Source organism: Sus scrofa, chromosome 3 (assembly GCF_000003025.6).
Source record: "Sus scrofa isolate TJ Tabasco breed Duroc chromosome 3, Sscrofa11.1, whole genome shotgun sequence".
NCBI classification, from domain to species: Eukaryota; Metazoa; Chordata; class Mammalia; order Artiodactyla; family Suidae; genus Sus; species Sus scrofa.
In genome coordinates this window covers 31,393,355-31,412,779 of record NC_010445.4, presented here as the reverse complement: position 1 = coordinate 31,412,779, position 19,425 = coordinate 31,393,355, and the positions used below count along the sequence as shown (strand labels likewise).

Genomic DNA, 19,425 nt, shown 5'->3' with positions numbered 1-19,425 from the left:
AAACGGCACAGTATTTGCATATAATCTACACACATCCTCTGGTGTACTTTAAATCATCTCTACATTACTTATAATATCTAACATAGGGAAAATACTACGTAAACACTTGTAAATATAACATAATGCTGTGCAAGCAGTTGCCAGGTGCTCGATAAATGCAATTTTGGCTTTCTGCAACTTTCGGGAATTTTTTTTCTTAATGTTTTCGGTCCCAGGTTGGCTGAATCCACAGCTGCAGAACCTATGGATACGGCAGGCCAACTACCCAAAGAGAAGCAGGTAGGGAATGCTCCAGGGAAAGGGAAGAGGCAGGCCTGCATCTGCGCCGTCATTCAGGGGCCATGATACCTGGTGTAGACGCTGTTAGGAAACAGACACGGTTCTTCCTTCTGGAGCTTCTGGCTAATGGCTTTCTCATTAAACTACCACAGGTTTTCAGAGTATGACTTTGCTCACACACAACAAACTTCACACATGACGTGGCCTTGAAAAGCATTTACCCCAACCTCTCCCCTCTCCATTTTACAAAGACAAACTCAAACACAGAAAAGTTAAATGTTGTATTCAAGTTTATACACCCTGCTAGGGGCAGACCGAGGTCAGGGACCAGACCCTGCCAGCTCCCAGGCCTCTGCTCTCCCCCGCAGGCGGCCCTGCACCCCTTTTGAAAGTTGAGTGAAAAACAGGATCAAAATTGGGTGCAAAGTTTCTCTTTTAAGAAGAGTCACTGCGTCACAGCAGAATATAACATTTTACCAGAACATATTTTCATAGCAAAGAGTGAAAGAGTCTGATTTTCTATAGGCAAAAGAAGAAAAAGCCTGTTTGCCAAGATCAAAAGGTGGCAATGCTCCAAGAAGACCAGGCTCTCGGCCTGGGCAGAGCGGAGAAGTACAAGAGAAGGCTTCCGAGGGATTCCAAACCACACACAAGACCGCCGGCCCGCAGTTAATCATTCAGCTCTTTGAAAGGATTAACCAAGAACGAGGGAGGTGCCTCATTATAAAAAGGCCTATTATAAAAACTGAAAGGAAGGTTTGAATAAATGAATAATCCTGCTGTGATCCAAGAAAGGGAAGCTACATTTTATGAATATGTCAATTACGTGAAGTCAAACCTAAACATTTGATAAAATTCCAACCAAAATTTAGCCAAATACATGAATGGATATAAAAGAATATTCCATAAAACACAAGAACTAGAGGAAGCGAAGCCCAGACTACACCAGGTAATTATTTATAAAGCAAGAAATGAAATGATATTTACTCATACAAAAAGAGGTATCTAGACCAAGAGAAAACACAGAAATAGACCCAATTACATGTAAGAAAATATTTTGTGATAAAGCAGCCATCATCAAATTGAGGGATAAAGGAAGCATTATCGGCTAACTGATTAGCCAATAAGAAGGGAGGGAAGTCAGCTGTGCTCTGTATTTAAGCCAAAGTAAATCAAGGTAGTATAAAGTGCCAATTAATTTGAAACTCAAAAAAAGGGTTTTCCAGGAGTTCCTGCTGTGACATAGCAGAAACAAATCTGACAAGATCCATGAGGACGAAGGTTTGATCCCTGGCCTCAATGAGTTAAGGATCCAGCATTGCTGTGAGCTGTGGTGTGGGTCACAGATGCAGCTTGGATCTGGTGTTGCTGTGGCTGTGGTATAGGCTGGTGGCTGCAGCCCTAATTCCAACCCCTAGCCTGGGAACCTCCACATGCTGCAAGCATGGGCTTAAAAAAAACAAAAAAAAAAAACAAACAAAAAAAGGGGTGTTCCCATGTGGCACAGCAGGTTAAGGTTCCAGCATTGTTACTGCTGTGGCTCAGGGTTGCTGCTATGGGGCAGGTTCCACCCCTGGTCTGGGAACTTCTGCATGTTGTGGGTGTGGCCAAAAAAAAGAAAAAAAAGGTAAATTTATAAAGAAGAAAGTGAACTAATGAGTGATCAAATTTTATAGAAAATGATAAATCAAGAAAAAGACCTACAGATTTAATCACATAAAAACATAGAACTGCTATATAAGAAATGACTAAAAGTGAGATGGTGTTGGAAAACAACCAAGGTCACCGCCCACGGCGCCTAACAGAGGGCGGCGAGAACTGACGATTAGCACCAGGCCTGGGATCAGTACAGGAGGCAGGCCACGGAGAGGAAAGGAAACAGTTAAAGCAACTAAAGGAGGGATCCGCTAAATGTGAAGGTGGTAAATAAGTTTTCGCTAAGTTCCTTTATTATAATGTGTAAACATATCAAACATTAGACACACAGCCTAAAGGGAGTGCCACAGCATCAGGGAACCAGATCCTACAGCTAAAGCCTCGAATGCTCGAAGGCAGCAGTGCATTCCCCTCTGTGCAGGCCCAGCGCCCTGCATGATGCTTCCTATATGGTACATTTGCAAAATATTTGCAGGCTGATGGCCAGCTAGCTTCAAGAAACGGATGTCAGGAGTTCCTCTTGTGGCTCATCAGGTTAAGAACCCACCTAGAACTCATAAGGATGCAGGTTCAATCCCTGACCTTGCTCAGTGGGCTAAGGATCCAGTGCTGCTGTGGCTGTGGTGTAGGCCTGCAGCTCCGACACGAACCCTAGCCTGGGAGCTTTTGTATGTCGTAGGTGCAGCCCTAAAAAGAGGAAAAGAAAAAGAAAAAGAAAAGAAACCGCTATGAGAGTGTCCTGGCTATTTCTAAGGTAACCAAAACCAAACAAAACAGGGAGTTCCTGCTGTGGCTCGGTGGAAACGAATTCGACTGGATTATCCATGAGGATGTGGGTTCAATCCCTGTCCTCGCTCAGTGGGTCGGGATCCAGCATTGCCGTGAGCAGGTGGCAGACATGGCTCCGATCTGGTGTTGCTGTGGCTGTGGTGTAGGCCAGCAGCTGCAGCTTCAATTGGACCCCTGGCCAGGGAACCTCCATATGCCACAGGTGCAGCCCTAAAAAGCAAAAAAAAAAAAAAAAAAACAAAAAAAAAAAACCCACAATGGAAAGACATCCTTTTTTTTTTTTTTTTTGGCTTTTTGCCTTTTCTAGGGCCGCTCCTGCAGCATATGGAGGTTCCCAGGCTAGGGGTCTAATCAGAGCTGTAGCAGCCGGCCTAAGCCACAGCCACAGCAACGCGGGATCCAAGCCACGTCTGCAACCTACACCACAGCTCACAGCAACAACGGATCCTTAACCCACTGAGCAAGGCCAGGGATCGAACCCACAACCTCATGCTTCCTAGTTGGATTCGTTAACCACTGAGCCATGATGGGAACTCCATCATGTTCATTTTATATATGCTTGTGACTTGTTGAACCAGGACACCTGCTTTCTACAGTAGTCTAAACACTTCTTCAGTTAAGCTCTCTATAACCAAATGCCAAGTGTGTCAAACACTCCTCAGGCCTCAATTTGTGCACCCAGTTGAAACACAGCAATGACCTAGAATGTACATTTTACACTGTCCTATTAAAAAAAAGTGTGCACGTGTTTCTCTTACTGAACACTGGCTATTAATAAATAAAATACCATCTGACTGCAGGGGAGAAGAAAGCAAAGGGGAAAAAGCCCAGATGCCGAAGGCGAGATTTTATTTTAGGTCATCCTTCATAGCGCACATTTTATGGAAACGCATCCTTCCAAATTTGCCTTTTCTTCTAAAAGTGGTTCATTAGTGGGAGCTTACCCACAAAAGTAGGGTAAAAAATTATTAATTAGAATGAACTCAGTTCTTGCGAAATTCATATGCATTAGAATCACTACAATCATAAGACAGGGAAGAAATGGAGAAAAGGGAAATTGAACTAGGTTTAGTCCAAGAAGAAATTTCATATAATCATTTGTCAAAATTAGTAATCTGACCAGGAGATTTGTTTTGTACCTTCAAGTAGTTTTTATCCATTTATTACCTTCCTTACTTAAAAAAAAAAAAAAAAAAGGGAAAAAAGAAAAAAACAGGAGTAAGTCAACCACACTTAAAAAAAAAAAAAAAGGCTACCATCTTGTACTTAAAAAAGTTTTTCCAGGAGTTCCCGTCGTGGCTCAGTGGTTAACGAATCCGACTAGGAACCATGAGGTTGCGGGTTCGATCCCTGGACTTGCTCAGTGGGTTAAGGATCCGGCGTTGCCGTGAGCTATAGCGTAGGTTGAAGATGCAGCTCGGATCCTGTGCTGCTGTGGCTCTGGTGTAGGCCGGCGGCTACAGCTCCGATGAGACCCCTAGCCTGGGAACCTCCATATGCCACGAGAGTGGCCCAAGAAATGGCAAAAAGATAAGAAAACAAAAAACAAACAAAAAAGTTTTTCCAAAAAGAAGCAATATTTTGGAAACCTCTGAATGAAAAAGTAATTTAAAATGAACCATTAACACACAATATAAGTTGGTGGGAATAACAACATCCTTCTAGGAGTTCCCTTGTGGCTCAGCGGGTTAAGGATCCAGCATTGTCACTACTGTGGCTCTGGTTACAGCTGTGGCAAGGGTTGAATCCCTGACTCAGGAACTTCCATATGACATAAGGACGGCAAAAACAAAAACAGAAACAAAGCAGGAGTTCCCACTGTAGCACAATGGGATCAGGGGCGCCTCTGCAGCTCCAGGATGCAGGTTGGATCCCTGGCCTGGCAGTAGGTCGCAACTATGGCTTGGATTTGATCCCTGGCGGGGTAACTCCATATACCACAAAAAGAAAAAGAAAAAAACAAAACAAACAAAAACAAAACAAGACATCCTTCCAAATCTTGAGATGGCTTCTTCAAGGACTTGAATGCTACCATCATTTTCCTGAATGACTCTAGGTTACCCTTTTATACATAAAGGTCAGTTGAGATCTTTGAAAAACTTTATTTAGTTTTCTAAGAAGATTTTTGAATGTCTACTGAAGGCTGTTTAAATTGGTGGTATTTTGTTTTCAAAACTCATCCTCTGACTCACTGAGCCTTCTTAGTCACCTGACGCTGTGAACTCAGTCTTTCAATTGGACAGAAGGCACAGACACCTCCTGGACAGCCGTTTCTCCTCCCAATGTCTCCCATGTGAAAAACATGAATACAGTAGAGTCTCTACACAGAAAATCTTAAGACAAAGTGTATATTACAATGGCCAGTCACATAGATGTATTAATCGTATACTCTGAAGCAATCTAATATCCAGTGACAGGAGGATGGTTATGTATTTTTGGTTGACCTACTGGGAGAAAGATCTGATCACTCGCTTGGCACATAGTGATGAGCCCTTGCCATATGCCAGATGCTGGAGAAAGAGCACTGAACTGCAGACACACAGTCCCCACCTTCGGAAAGCTCACAGTCCAGGAAAGACAGACAGTGAACAAATTGTCTCATAACTACACACAGAAATACAAACTATGCAAAGGGCTATGACAGAAAACAAGGAGTCTCTCCCCAAGGGGGGAAAGTGTGGAAGGACTACTTGAGCAGGAATCTCAAGGATGAAGAAGGGTTGGACAGATGGCGGGCTGAGGAGGTCGAGGGCACAGTCCAGGCAGAAGGACCAGCACGTGCAAAGGCCCTGATGTGAGGAAGAAGGGGTGAGACTGGACACCAGTTAAGTGTCTACTGGTCTGGTCTAGGGGTGGGGAGGGGCTTGGACCAGAGGGGTGACAAGTGAGGGGAAGACAAGTGAGCAGATGAAAGTACCTGACAGAAAACTGATGTGAGGTCGTGGCTGATGTGCAGAAAGAACATGGATCAACGCGAAAAAAACGGGCAGGATACAGTGTTTAATTTAACTAGGAGGGCTTCAGGAGCTCCCCTGTGGCACAGTGGGTTAAGGATCTGGCACTGGCACTGCAGCACCTTGGGTCACTGCTGTGGTGAGGGTCCAGTCCCTGGTCTGGGATCTTCCACGCCAGGGGTGCAGCCCAAATTAATTTATTAATTACAATAAAATAAAATAAAAAATAGGACTTCAAATAATGTATGTGATTTAGCTAAGTAAAAAAATACATGAACTTGAGAATAGTGAATGTGGCAAAAGGCTTATGCTGTAATATGACATGACTTTCACACATAAAGAAATACTTCTTGAAGGAAATGTGTTCCTAAATTATGGTACACAACCACCAAAAACTGATACAAACTTACCACTCCACACACAAAAAGAGAGTATAATACAGGACAATTTAAAGTGCAAAATACATCACTGCAGACACTAATCAAGCTACATTTTAAAAAATAATAGCCTCTAAACATTTAAGAGACTAGAAACAGCACAAAATTTTGCTTGCCAACAGGACATAAAACAATGTAATTATCTCATACAGAGAAAAGGAACCAAGAAAATTAAAATATAATCATCAAGATAACATCTGCCAAAGAAGATACCAATATACATACACTGCTGTTAAAGTACTAACGTCTTAATACGAATCGTGTTTACCTTTCTTCAGCGAATGCAATGCTGATGTGAAGAAGGTCAAATAACCAGGAGGCTGGGGTGAACCATTGAACTCAAAGTACCCAAGGACTCCAGGCTGCAGAACAAGAGCAGAAGTCGGTGACTGGGGTATCGACGGACACTGGGTAATGGGAAATATTTCAAAACAAGAAAGATAGGCCATCATAATCGAACAATTGCAATTGGCTGCATTTCACTTTTCAAAAAGCTGAATTAACCACATGAAAAAAAGGTGCCGATTAGGGCTGACCTTTCCCTCTATTCAGACAAGGGTGAAGCATGGGCTGCAGCTTTTCCAGGGGCAATTCAGAGCTGAAACGTCCCACCCTCTCCCTAAGCAAGTCCTTCCACCCTCTGCAGACACTTCTCCTAGGGCTCTGGTTTGAAACCTCACCACCAAGTTCAAGTACTCACTTGCTTTTGTTCAGCAACTCCAGGCAAACGAGATTCTAACATTTCTCCCATTTCCTCCTCATCCGCTTCTTCCCCTCACTCCAAACACCTTCACAGTTACTGGAACTCAGGTTACCTGACTGGCTCCACCGATGTCTTTGGAGGGGCTCCTTCCTCCCCCGACACCCAGAGCCCAGCATTCCACAATGCCAGCCCTCCCCTCTCGTCAGGGCAGTCTGCTGAGAGCCCTCTGGCTCCTCCACCCCAATTTCCACCTGCTCCTTCCTTTTCCCCAAGCTAAGCATAGAATGACCCCACATTCTGCCAAACCCATCAACTGTCCCCTAGTGGACATACTCTGCCTTCCTGTTCAGAATAATTTCTTCTTTCTTAGAAGGCCCTGTGGCACTCCTTCTGTCTGATTTTGATCTTTAAGTATGTCTTAAAAGCCAAACAGTGAGATCCTTGAGAAAAGAGTGCTGAGTTTAAGAGTCAGAAGACCTGAGCTCCAGTCCGACAGCTCAGTTCACACAGATCTTGAGTGAACCCTTCAATGGGAAGTCTGTTTCCTTATCTGGCAAATGAGGACCATTCATCATGAGGTTACTGAAAAGAATGAGCTTGATGATCTATAAAGCATCAAGCAAATGTTAAAAAGTCCTTTCCAGCCCCTAGAGCATATGTATGAGGAAAAACACCATGTTCCCAAGACATAATTGTGGAGCTGATTTGATCATTGGTACAAAAGTCAGATCCAAATTACACAGAAATTTAACGTGCTGGTAAAGTTTTAACTCAGTATGGTGTATAAAAGAGGAAATTGCTGATTGGTAGTGGATCCTACTATCCTTCAAAAAGAAATCACTTGTTTATTCTAATAAGATTTTTTTTTTCTTTTTCCTTTTTAGGGCTGCACCCACAGCATATGGAAGTTCCCAGGCTAGGGGTCAAATCAGAGCTGCAGCTGCCAGCTTACACCACAGCCACAGCAACGTAGGATCCAAGCTGCACCTATGACATATGCCACAGCTTGTGGCAATGTCAGATCCTTAACTGTGTGAGGCCAGGGACCAAACCTGCATCCTCAGGGATCCTAGTCAGGTTTTAACCCACTTAGCTATAATGGGAACTCTAAGATTTCCCTTTTTTTTTTTTCCTGTCCTTTTGTCTTTTCTAGGACCGTACCCACGGCATATGGAGGTTCCCAGGCTAGGGGTCCAATCAGAGCTGTGGCTGCTGGCCTATGCCAGAGCCACAGAAATGCGGGATCTAAGCCTCGTCTGAGACCTACACCATAGCTTACGGCCACGCCGGATCCTATACCCACTGAGCGAGGCCAAGGATCGAACCCACAACCTCATGGTTCATAGTCAGATTCGTTAACCACTGTGCCACGATGGCAACTCCCTAAGATTCCATTTTAAATAAATCAATTGGTTTTCATTCTGATGGAAACCGAGATGGTCTAAATGTTTAATCTTAATATCTGGAAAAATCCAGCAAATAACTAATTCCTCAAACAACTAAGGAAATCAGAAAGTAAAGTTAAATGTTTTTAAGAAGCCAATTCAGAAATGGCTCAAAGTAAAAAAAAAAAAAAAAAATGGAGTTCCCGTTGTGGCCCAGTGGTTAACGAATCCGACTAGGAACCATGAGGTTGCGGGTTCGGTCCCTGCCCTTGCTCAGTGGGTTAACGATCTGGCGTTGCCGTGAGCTGTGGGGTAGGTTGCAGACGCGGCTCGGATCCCGCGTTGCTGTGGCTCGGGCGTAGGCCGGTGGCTACAGCTCCGATTCAACCCCTAGCCTGGGAACCTCCATATGCCGTGGGAGCGGCCCAAGAAATAGCAACAACAACAACAACAACCAAAAAAAGACAAAAAGACAAAAAAAAAAAAAGAAATGGCTCAAAGTAGACTTACACAGTGTTTGGGTTCTTAAGGTTTCAAACCCAGCTATGATGGTGTAATAAGCCTTTCTACCACAAACAAAGGAAGACAAGATCTTTAGAAATTTTAATCACTTAGTACTGGATACAAGATAAAAACGAGAAGTAATGGAAAGAAAATAGACTCATTTAAGTTTGTTTCAATTCTGACCAATCTCCGAACCAAAATTAAACGGATTAAATTTGTTCTAAACATTAAGAAATGTTTCATGGCTAAATATTAAATGAGGTGAATTTAAACTCTCTTCTCGGAGTTCCCGTCGTGGCGCAGTGGTTATCGAATCCAAGTTGTAACGATGAGGCTGCGGGTTCCACCCCTGGCCTTGCTCAGTGGGCTAAGGATCCAGCATTGCCGTGAGCTGTGGTGTAGGTTGCAGACTTGGCTCGGATCCCGAGTTGCTGTGGCTCTGGCGTAGGCTGGTAACTACAGCTCCGATTCGACCCCTAGCCTGGGAACCTCCATATGCCATGAGTGCGGCCATAGAAAGGACAAAAAAAAAACCTCTCTTCTCCCTTCATGTTGTCTCAGGTGGCCACATAAGCGACATGGCCCGTGAACATGTATCTACATGCGTGTATCAACTACATACATGTTCATGTAACCACATATTAATGGAAGTGCAAACAACTGAATTACGTGTCTTCCTAGGAAACCCAAATTAAACCTTTAAAAATGAATAAAGATTAGACCACCTGCAGGGGTCCTTTGTGGACCTTTCTACAGAGCAAGGGTTTCTTCTTGTTGATGGTACCACTGTTTGAGCTTTCCAAGTGGCTATGTAGCTCAGGTGAAGAAGCCTGGCTCCTTAGAAGACTCAGTATTGAAATTTCCAAGTAGCCTGACCAAAGAAATTCCACAAATAATGCAAACAACCCCATAAGCAAAATTATTTTTACTTTTCATTGCCAAAGCAATAGACCATAAGATTCAGCAACTATATCAGAGAATTAAAGGTTGTTTATAAAATACTAGCTACCTAAAACACAAAAAAACAAAGTATATTTTAGGTACTATTTTTCAAATATTCACAATACTGTGACAATCTACTCAATTTTAACAGTGGCATGTTTAAGAATATAACAAAATTAACATTTCAAAATAATAAAAAGAGGAAATAAAATGAAGTGATAGTTATTTCCATTGCAAATTATCATTTAGGAATACGAAACTGGCTCTGGTTATGCTTTAAGTAAAACAAATTTTGAAAGCATTTCCCCAGAGTTTCACTGTCTCCCCAACCGAAGCTACATTTAAGAAATAATTATATACGCCACAGTTTCCTCCACAGTTCTTTCTTAAATCGGGAAGAAGGGAAGTGCGGGGAACAAAACGCATGCACATCCACACACACACACACACACACACACGGACTGTTCTAGGTCTATACTCCTTGTTTGCTGGGCTGCCAATAAACGCCGGGGCTGGCTCAAAGCAGACACCTTGGCCCCTGACTCATTTCCTTCTGAGGCTCTTTTGGGTCTGCTGGCCGAGCACGCGGGCCAGCAGGACACAGGGCTGGGGCTGGGGCTGGGCTGGGAGCCTGCTGGCACACGGGCTGTCTCTATTCACTCCGATGCTCACCAGCGTGTGGCGATGGTCCACCCATGGCTCCAGCCACAGAGCTTCCATCATCTCCTCCCAGATGCCTGCCAGGATGGCTGCCAGGTGAAGAGCCACAGGGACCCAGCTGCCAGGGTCCCTCTTCCCTGCACTCGCCCCGCTCATCAAAGGTTTAATCGGGACACACAGCGGTCCCAAGACACCTCATCTCCACCGGCTCCCGCTCTGCTCCAGCCCCACCGGCCTGGTCCTCCCTCGGGATCTTTGCACTTAATGCTCTCGCCGCCTGGCGCACTTTCCCCCCAGTTCCTCAGGGAAGGAGCACATCCCTGAGGCTCCACTGGGAGTTTCCTCAGAGGTCTGCTCGGTGTTCCAAAACAGTAACGCCCCCTCCCTGCCCTCACATCTCATCACCCGTCTTTCTCTTTGTAGCACTCATTACCTGAGATTACCTTGTATATTAAGTTTCCTAGAACTGCCAAAACAAATGACCACCAACTTTGGGGCTTAAAAAAACAGAAATTCATTCTCACAGTTCTGGAGGCCAGAAGCCCAAATCCACTGTTTTGGCACTTTGCTCGCGCTGGAGGATCCAGGAAAGAACACTTCCTTGCCTCTCCCCTAACTTTTGATGGCTCCAGGCGTCCCTTGGTTTGGGGCTGCATCACTCCAGGCCCGGCCTTCGTCTTCGCATGGCTCTCACCTTGTCCCCTCCTCTCGTAAAGACACCAGTCACCAGATTTAGGACCTACCCTAAATCCAGATTTCACCTTGAGATCCTTAACTAATGACATCTGTAAAGACCATATTCCCAAATGACGCCACATTCTGAGCTTCTGTGTGAACACAAATTTGGAAATAAGATAGGGAGTTCCTATTGTGGTTCAGCGGTTAATGAACCCAACTAGCATCCATGAGGACTCAGGTTCCATCCCAGAACTTGCTCAGTGGGTTAAGGATTCGGCACTGCCATGAGCTGTGGTGTAGGTTGCAGATGCGGCCCAGATCTGGTGCTGCTGTGGCTGTGGCCTAGGCCAGCAGCTGCAGCTCCGATTTGGACCCCAAGCCTGGAAACGTCCATGTGCTGCAGGTGCGACCCTAAAAAGACAAAAAAAAAAAAAAAAAAAAAAAGATAAAAGAGACAAAGCTCTTCCATCAAGTTGACAATTTAGTGAAGAACAAAACATGATGAGCACCACACGGTAACTTGACCCAGCTTGTGTGTTTTCAATTCCACTGCATGATGTACAGTATATTCAGCACCTGCTCTAAGGAGGAGGCTGGAAACAGGCCATTTATAGGAGGCCAGCACATCCTCATCAGCATAAAATATTTCTTTGCCAGCAGCATAAATGCCAACAGATGGTGTACACGCCCCCTAGTGGCCCTGAGAGTAGTTACCTCAGTGTGTTTTTTTTTACTCAACAGCAACTGAACTATTTCTGCTCTAATGTTAACTCACATTTAAAAAATTTAAAACTACTTAGTTTACAGTCGCATAGAACTATGAATTGAAAGAAACAGTATCTATTTATCTGCACAACATTCAGAGCAGACTTTTGCTAACAAACACAGGATAACAATAGGTACCAGGCATCCTACTAGATTTTTCCCCAAAGGGCTCAGGTTTCTGTCACCTGGCAATTTACCCCACCCCACACCCTGCTTCTCCCTCCAAATGATTCCCAAGCCTTCTCTTATCTCACTTAAATTGAAAACGATTTGGTTTACCAAAAGTGCTAAGAACAAATGAATGGATGTGTGCTAAATCACTGCTCTTAAATGGATAGATTACAGAAATGGATAGATTACAGAAATTCATGAAAAGATTTCAAAAATAACTGGGCCACAGATAACGAGAGTTCTAAATAATACTGCTGGTATTCGGTGGGTAGATGGTAAGGAACACATCAGATGATTTTGTCACATGCTTTAAAATATAAAAAGGAAAGGAAAGCACTGTTGATGTAGAAGCCGCCGATACTGAAGACACATGTCTGAAAAATACCTACAGAAGAGCCCTGAAACTAGTCACTGTGGAAGTGACATCACCATACTCAGTCCTGTTTCCTTTCCAATCGCCTCACAGTTCACCAAACTAAAAATGGCACTGGGTTATGTTTGACTAATGTTATCCACAAGCAATAGATTAAATTGTCCTCTGTATCATCAATGGGCAGGAAGAGGAATCCCACAATCGGAGTAAATGAAGAAGGCAGACTTTCTTTACTTGGTTTGCCGCAGATGACTTAAAGCTCTTGATCTCCCTCTGCAGGGTCCATCAGCAGATTCACTAAGTTTTAACTACAGTCGTTATTTGTAAGGCAGGTATGATTTTAGTGCATACCTGGGAAGAAAATTCGAGACTTTCCCCTGCCTAAATATTGTATGCCTTATCATACGTAGAATATCCCAATTCTGTAGAACAAATGCTAATGACCCCATTAATAACAGGAAATGGTAAAACTCTGCTGCTTTAACAGTAAGTCAATAGCCACAGCCCATCCTTTATCGCTAACTATTCTTAGAACCATTCCTAAAAATGAAAGGAAAAAAGTTACAGTCAAATTAAGGGCCCAACTTTTAACCTTCTTCTTTCATGAAAAAGAAAGGTTTAAGATACTGACTCACAGACTTTGAAAAACTTATGGTTTCCAAATGAGACAGGTTGGGGGGTGGGGGATGCACTGAGGGTTTGGGATGGAAATGCTATAAAATCTGGTTGTGAAGGTTGTTGTACGACTACAAATGTAATAAAATGTACTGAGTAATTAAAAAACAATTTAAAAAAAGAAAGAATTCGGCACTGCCGTGAGCTATGGTGTAGGTCGCAGATGTAGCTTGGATCCAGCATTGCTGTGGCTCTGGCATAGGCCAGCAGCTGTAGCTCCGATTAGACCCCTAGTCTGGGAACCTTCATATGCCTCAGGTGCAGCCTTGAAAAGACAAAAGACATAAAAAAATAAATAAAATAAAATGGTTCAAAAATGACATAAAATAATTAAATATTCAAAGTTTTAACTCCTAGATACACAGTGAAGTTTCAACTCAGAGACCTTAAACATTCCTTTGTGTACAAGGAAGAATGTGGGGAGCCAGAAGACTAGGGCTACAGTCCAGGCTCCACTTAGGGTAAATCATACCCTCTCTACCTCATCTTTTTAATCTGTTGAAAAGATCTACAATTTCCAGAGTTCCCATCATGACTCAGAGGAAACAAATCTAACTAGCATCCACAAGGACACAAGTTCAATCCCAGGCCTCGCTCAGTGGGTTAAGGATCCAGCATTGCTGTGGCTGTGGCGTAGGCCGGTAGCTGCAGCTCCAATTTGACCCTTAGCTTAGGAACTTCCATATACCATGGATGTGGCCCTAAAAAGCAAAAAAAAACCCAAAAAACAAAACAAAAACCACATCTAGAGATATAAGCAAAAAACACTGCCATCCTAACACACCTTAACAGTACCACAGAAACATTAAATCATTATTTTGACCCAATTTTGATATACCCAAATTTAAATACACGATATTGATATCTATATTTATAAAAAATATACATCAGGAAGTTCCTGCTGTGGCACAACGGGATCAGTGGCATCTCTACATCACCAGGAGGTAGGTTAGATCCCCACCCAGCCCAGAACAGTGGGTTAAAGGATCAGGTGTTGCAGCAGCTGCATGTAGGTCGCAATTGCAGCTCAGGTCGGATACCTGGCCTGGGAACTCTATATGCTGCAAGGCATCCAAAAAAGCAAAAAAAAAATTTTTTTAGGAGTTGCCGTTGCAGCACACACAGCAGAAATGAATCTGACTAATATCCATGAGGATGTGGGTTCAATCCCTGGCCTCACTCAGTGGGTTAAGGATCCTGCATCGCCGTGACCTGTGGTGTAGGTCGAAGCCCCAGCTCGGATCTGGTGTTGCTGTGGCTGTTGCTGTAGCTGTGGCGTAGGCCAGCAGCAGTAGCTCCGATTGGACCCCTAGCCTGGGATTCGACCCTAGCACCTCCATATGCTGCAGGTGCAGCCCTAAAAAAGCAAAAATAAATATTTTTTTTTTTAACGTTAGGAGATAAGACTTTTGATCAAAACAAGTATCTTTCATACTGAGACTTATTTTTATTTTTTTGGCCACACACATGGCATAGTGGACCCCACCCCCACCCCACCCCCCGCAAAAAGCATGCATCCTAAAGCCATGGACTGATCCTGTGCCGAGGCTGTAGCTGTGTCACAGTGCAACAATACTGGATCCTGAACCAGCTACAACACAAGGGAATCTCCTAAGACTTCTTTAAATTAGCAATATTTTTAGCATATTTAGGATGCATGCTTTTGGGGGGTGGTACAGATAAATATTTTGAGTAAAAAGTTGAGTATTGGGGTCAGCTCCATTGATGACAACATAACTCCCTCCTGGCTCTGGTTCCCCAAAGATAACACTCCAGAATTTTCTAGTTAAGGAACCGCTTAATTTTCATCTTTTCTCCACTGCCACTGTTATAAGCAGATACACTTGCAACAATTAGACTATGGCACTTGGTGTGCTCCATGAAAAAACATGCGTTTGTACTGAAACCACTGAGGCACAGTTAAGGCTTTATTTGTGGAAATACTAATTTAGTGCAGTGGTTCTCAACTGGGGTGATTCTGCTCCCCCAAGGGACATTTGACAATGCCTGGATATGTTTGGTTGTCACATGTAAAGGGGAGAAGGTGCTCCACTGGTATCTGGTAGATGGAGGCCAAGGATGCTGCTACACATACGGCAACGCACAGGACAGCCCCCCGCAAGACAGAATTATCTGATTCCAAATGTCAACAATGCTGAGGCTGAGAAACTTTAATTTTAGAGGAATGCCTGAAAATATATTACGCTGTTCAGAGTGGGGCCTCCAAAAAGAATCCCTTTGGGAGTTCCTGTCGTGGGTCAGTGGTTAACGAATCTGACTAGGAACCATGAGGTTGCAGGTTTGATCCCTGGCCTTGCTCAGTGGGTTAAGGATCCGGCGTTGCCATGAGCTGTGGGGTAGGTCGCAGATGTGGCTTGGATCCCGAGTTGCTGTGGCTCTGGCGTAGGCCGGCGGCTACAGCTCCAATTTGACCCCTAACCTGGGAACCTCCATATGCCGTGGAAATAGCCCAAAAAAAGGGCAGAAAGACAAAAAATAATAATAATAATAAAAATAATCCCTTTACCTTTCCTATTTATTCAACTGTAAAAACCATGACAGTGGTTTCATTTCTGGATCTGGAATTTTGTCGTACAGAGAGTGAATGAAATTGCTATCACTTCTCTCTAGGCAGCGTTTGGTACGTTTCACAAGATAAACAGTTTCACACTTGAAACCCTGCTGAGCTTGACTCCCGGGTTCTTTCACAATTAACCAAATACTGTCTCTTGCCAACCTAACAACCTCAGTGAAGAGAAGCCCAGCCAAGAGATGACTCTAACACAATAAAAGCTACCTGTAGCTTTCCGGAGGCAGCCACGTGAAAGGCCGAGAGAAGCTACATAGGGTCCCATCTTGGCAGCCCTCTCTTGGGTCCATCTTCCAGGCAGTCTGATCACTGCTCTCCATCTTCTAATTAAGTGGGCTGCCAAAACAAGCCTGAGTAATGCCACTGGCACCAGAGCCAGTCTGATGTGAATTCAGTGTCAGACCTGGAGCACCTCTGAAAGCGCTGCTGAAAAGCAGGCTCAAAGAAGGCAGAGGCTCAAGGTCAGGAGTCGTCCTTGCTGCTCAGTCATAACCATACGTGCACTTGTCTCTCTCCTGCAGATCCAAATAGAGGGACACTACAAACATCTTAGAGGGGACAAAGAGAGAAGAATCAGGAAGATCTCCAACATGCGTGTTCAAAGGCTTTGACCTTTTCCAACCAAAAGCTGATGAACTTTCTCCTGCCTGCCTCTTTCCAACATCTAAACTTCCTCAAAGCCCAAACAGTCAGGAGAGATGATCTGAGCCAACTCTCCTTACTCCAGAGATAAGAAATCTGCACAAGATTCAGAAATCAGAGCCTTGCTCTTATCAGGGCTAAAACCCAGGCCTCCAGAGCCCTAGCTGAGGCCTTCTTACTACACAACCTTGGCTCACAACTCTCTGGAGACAAATCTCTGATGGAGATGGAAACAAGAAGAAAGCCGCTCTCTGTACTCTTTTTAGAGGGCTAAACAATCTCAGTTTTCCCCCTACTTTTTGGGGGAAGGGTAAGCGCATGCGATGTGCTGTCTGGTGATGTTCCATAGCTCTTCTCCCATTTCCCCTCTTTACCTTCTAGAAGACACTGCGTGAAAATTTCAAGCAAGACAGAGGGTACCCATCCAGGCACGGTGTTCTACGAGAGTCTCAACGAAGCCTAACAGCAGCAAGATCTCTCGGTCCCTACAGGACAATTGTTATCACCTTAATTACAAAATAAACAAACAGTGTTTTTATATAGGCAGGGAATTCCAACAGGTGTTGTGCACATTTTAAGTTCTCTGAGTAGTGCGCAAATCCAGGATTTTTCCACAGTGTCATTTTTACCGATACATTTTCATTTATCAGGACTACATCCTAGTAGGCATTTTCTTTTTTTTTTTTTTCTTCAATCTCATTTAATCTCTGTTATACAGATGAAGAAATGTGGGATTAAAGAGATTAAGTACTAGCAGGAGGCCACACAGCTAATCAGTGATGGAGGTGAGTTTGAATTCAAGCCTGTCGGAATCCTGATTCTTTACCATTTTGCTGTACCAGCTCCAGGGACTCTGCCTGTCACTTACTGCAAGTCTACGTGAAAACACACATCACTCAGAGTTCCCGTTGTGGCTCAGTGGTAATGAACCTGACTAGTATCCATGAAGATGCAGGTTCGATCTCTGGCCCCGCTCAGTGGGTTAAGGATCCGGTGTTGCCAGGAGCTGTGGTGTACAGGTCGCAGACGTGGCTTAGATTCAGCATAGCTGTGGCTGTGGAGGAGGCTGGCAGCTGCAGCTCTGATTCGACCCCTAGCCTGGGAATTTCCATATGACTCGGATGTGGTCTTAAAAATGACAGGGAAAAAAAAAAAAAAAAATCAAAATTATTGCACCTAAAAGTTAAAAGGAGTCTCAAGAAAACCCTGTTTCGGGCCATGACACCTGGCAAGTGAGTGACCTGCCTCGAGTCACAGTCCCAGTTAGCTCTGCCAAAGGACTTGGCCCAGGAGCCCTGCCCCTCACTGTATCTCCTGTCCACCAGCCTCCCAGACAAGATGAGAGGAAGCCCATGAGGGGCTCGGAAACCCACCCTTCATCCGCCTAAGAGTCAGGAAGCACTCGCTCTCACGCACATCTGAGAGCTACAGGCAGAGGAACTAGACGGAACACTGCTGCTTGGGGGTCTGCTCATCGTTAACACATACACAGGGCTTCTAACACAAATGAAAAAAAAAAAAAAAACTGTAACTGATGTTCTGGGGAAAGAAATTCACATCCTGCTTAGAAAGAGTAAATGAAGAGAAACTCAGTAGAAGAGTTTTACAGCCTATAGTTTTATAATTAGAGAACCAAAAATTTTTGTTGTTTTTAATGTAATTTAAATGGAAATCTTTTCAAAATATATTTAAATATACATAAAATATTCATATCCCATCTACATAAAATATATATAATGCCAAAGGTACACTTCACCCAAGCGACAATTACTAAATTCTCAATTGGTGAGGTCTGGATTCATGCAGTTTTTACCTCTAGCTGGCACTTATGGTCTTGATTTGGTTGTAGCTAAGGACCACTTTCACTTGTGCCCCCAAGTGTGGTTTTACACGGGATCGAATGAATCTTTTTGTGGAACTATTTTTATCATTTACTGAGATTATTTTAAGCTTTACACTGGCCTCTCAACAGGAAGCATGCCCAGAACATTCATTGAAGACTCCACCAAAATAATTCATCAGGGTTGAAACTGGCAATGGGAACGCAGTACAGAAGCCACACCAGGAAACTCTGTTAATGACCTTGACACCATTACGCACTCATAATAAAAAAGGAACATATCCCTGTTTGTTTGGTTTTTTTAATCTAAACAACTGACAAGAAACACCAGATATCTCATAGTAAAATGCTGCAAAGCATCAAATAAAATTTTTAGAAATCGGTTGCTGCATATGAATTGTCAGTTAATTCTTACATATTCTAAGTTAATTGTGAGACAAACTTAAAGTTTGTTAAAAATTCCTGAATAAAAAGACAGACAGGGTTTTCTAAGTATTCTGTTCTCTAAAAACTCACTTGGCCAAACCATCCCTATAATCATGGATCTCAAAAAGCATTTAATTGGAGCTTCTCTCTAGTGTGAGCTTTTCATTGCTGCAAATCAGAAAGTATAAAAACTGTTCTAATACGAACGACCCAGTGCAACCCAGTGAAGCCTGGGGGAACAGGAGAAGATAGGAAAGATAGGTACCTCGTAGTTTGAGAGAAAATCTAGTAATTCTGATTGAGATGGGATGTAGAGAAGTGGTTTCATCACACGGCGGACAAACTTCTCAATGTAAACAGCACTCATGGGGCCTTTGTATTCGATTGGTCCAAAACTAGTGCCAAAAAAATAAAAATAAAAAAATAAAAATAATACACCATGCATTAAACCTGCAATATATAACTGAAATCATCAACACCATAAAATGAAAATGTCTTGCTTTAAGATCTCAACGGGTTCATAAGTAAGTAGCCTTCTTTGCCTCAGGAGGTGACTTGGGGGGGGCATTAAGAACAAGCATTTTATGTGAGGGGAGATACAAGTGCTTACTTTTATATGAGCTTAATTCTGCAAACTGAATTTCACAGCAAAGAACATTCATTCTAGCCTCCGAAAACAAAATTAATTCCCACTATAATATTTCTTTTTTTATTTTATTTATTACTCAATGAATTTATTACATTTATAGTTGTACAATGATCATTACAATCCAATTTTATAGGATTTCCTATAAATCAAAAAAAAAAAAAAAAGAAAAGAAAGGTAACCCTGGGAACTGGCCAAATGCTAAAGGATTCCAAGATCTTAGTAATACAAGTCAATGGAGGGGGAAAGACTTTCCTTTTCAAGTCACTCTGAAATAAGGAACAAGTTGAGCAGTTGGTTCTTGGCTTAC

General features: G+C 43.3%; 1 protein-coding gene across 3 annotated transcripts in view; it reads right to left on the bottom strand.

Annotated features, from left to right (window-relative positions):
- The window catches only part of TXNDC11 (thioredoxin domain containing 11), a 70,863-nt gene that overhangs the window by 34,598 nt on the left and 16,840 nt on the right, over positions 1–19,425 (bottom strand). For 2 of the 3 annotated variants that reach the window (XM_021086600.1, XM_021086601.1), the window contains exons 4-5: positions 18,735–18,864; positions 6,384–6,477 (exon numbers count right to left, since the gene is read on the bottom strand). In XM_021086600.1, the coding sequence (XP_020942259.1) occupies positions 6,384–6,477; positions 18,735–18,864 (224 nt within the window). The remainder of the gene's footprint in view (positions 1–6,383; positions 6,478–18,734; positions 18,865–19,425) is intronic. The other variant, XM_021086602.1, reaches the window with a different exon arrangement.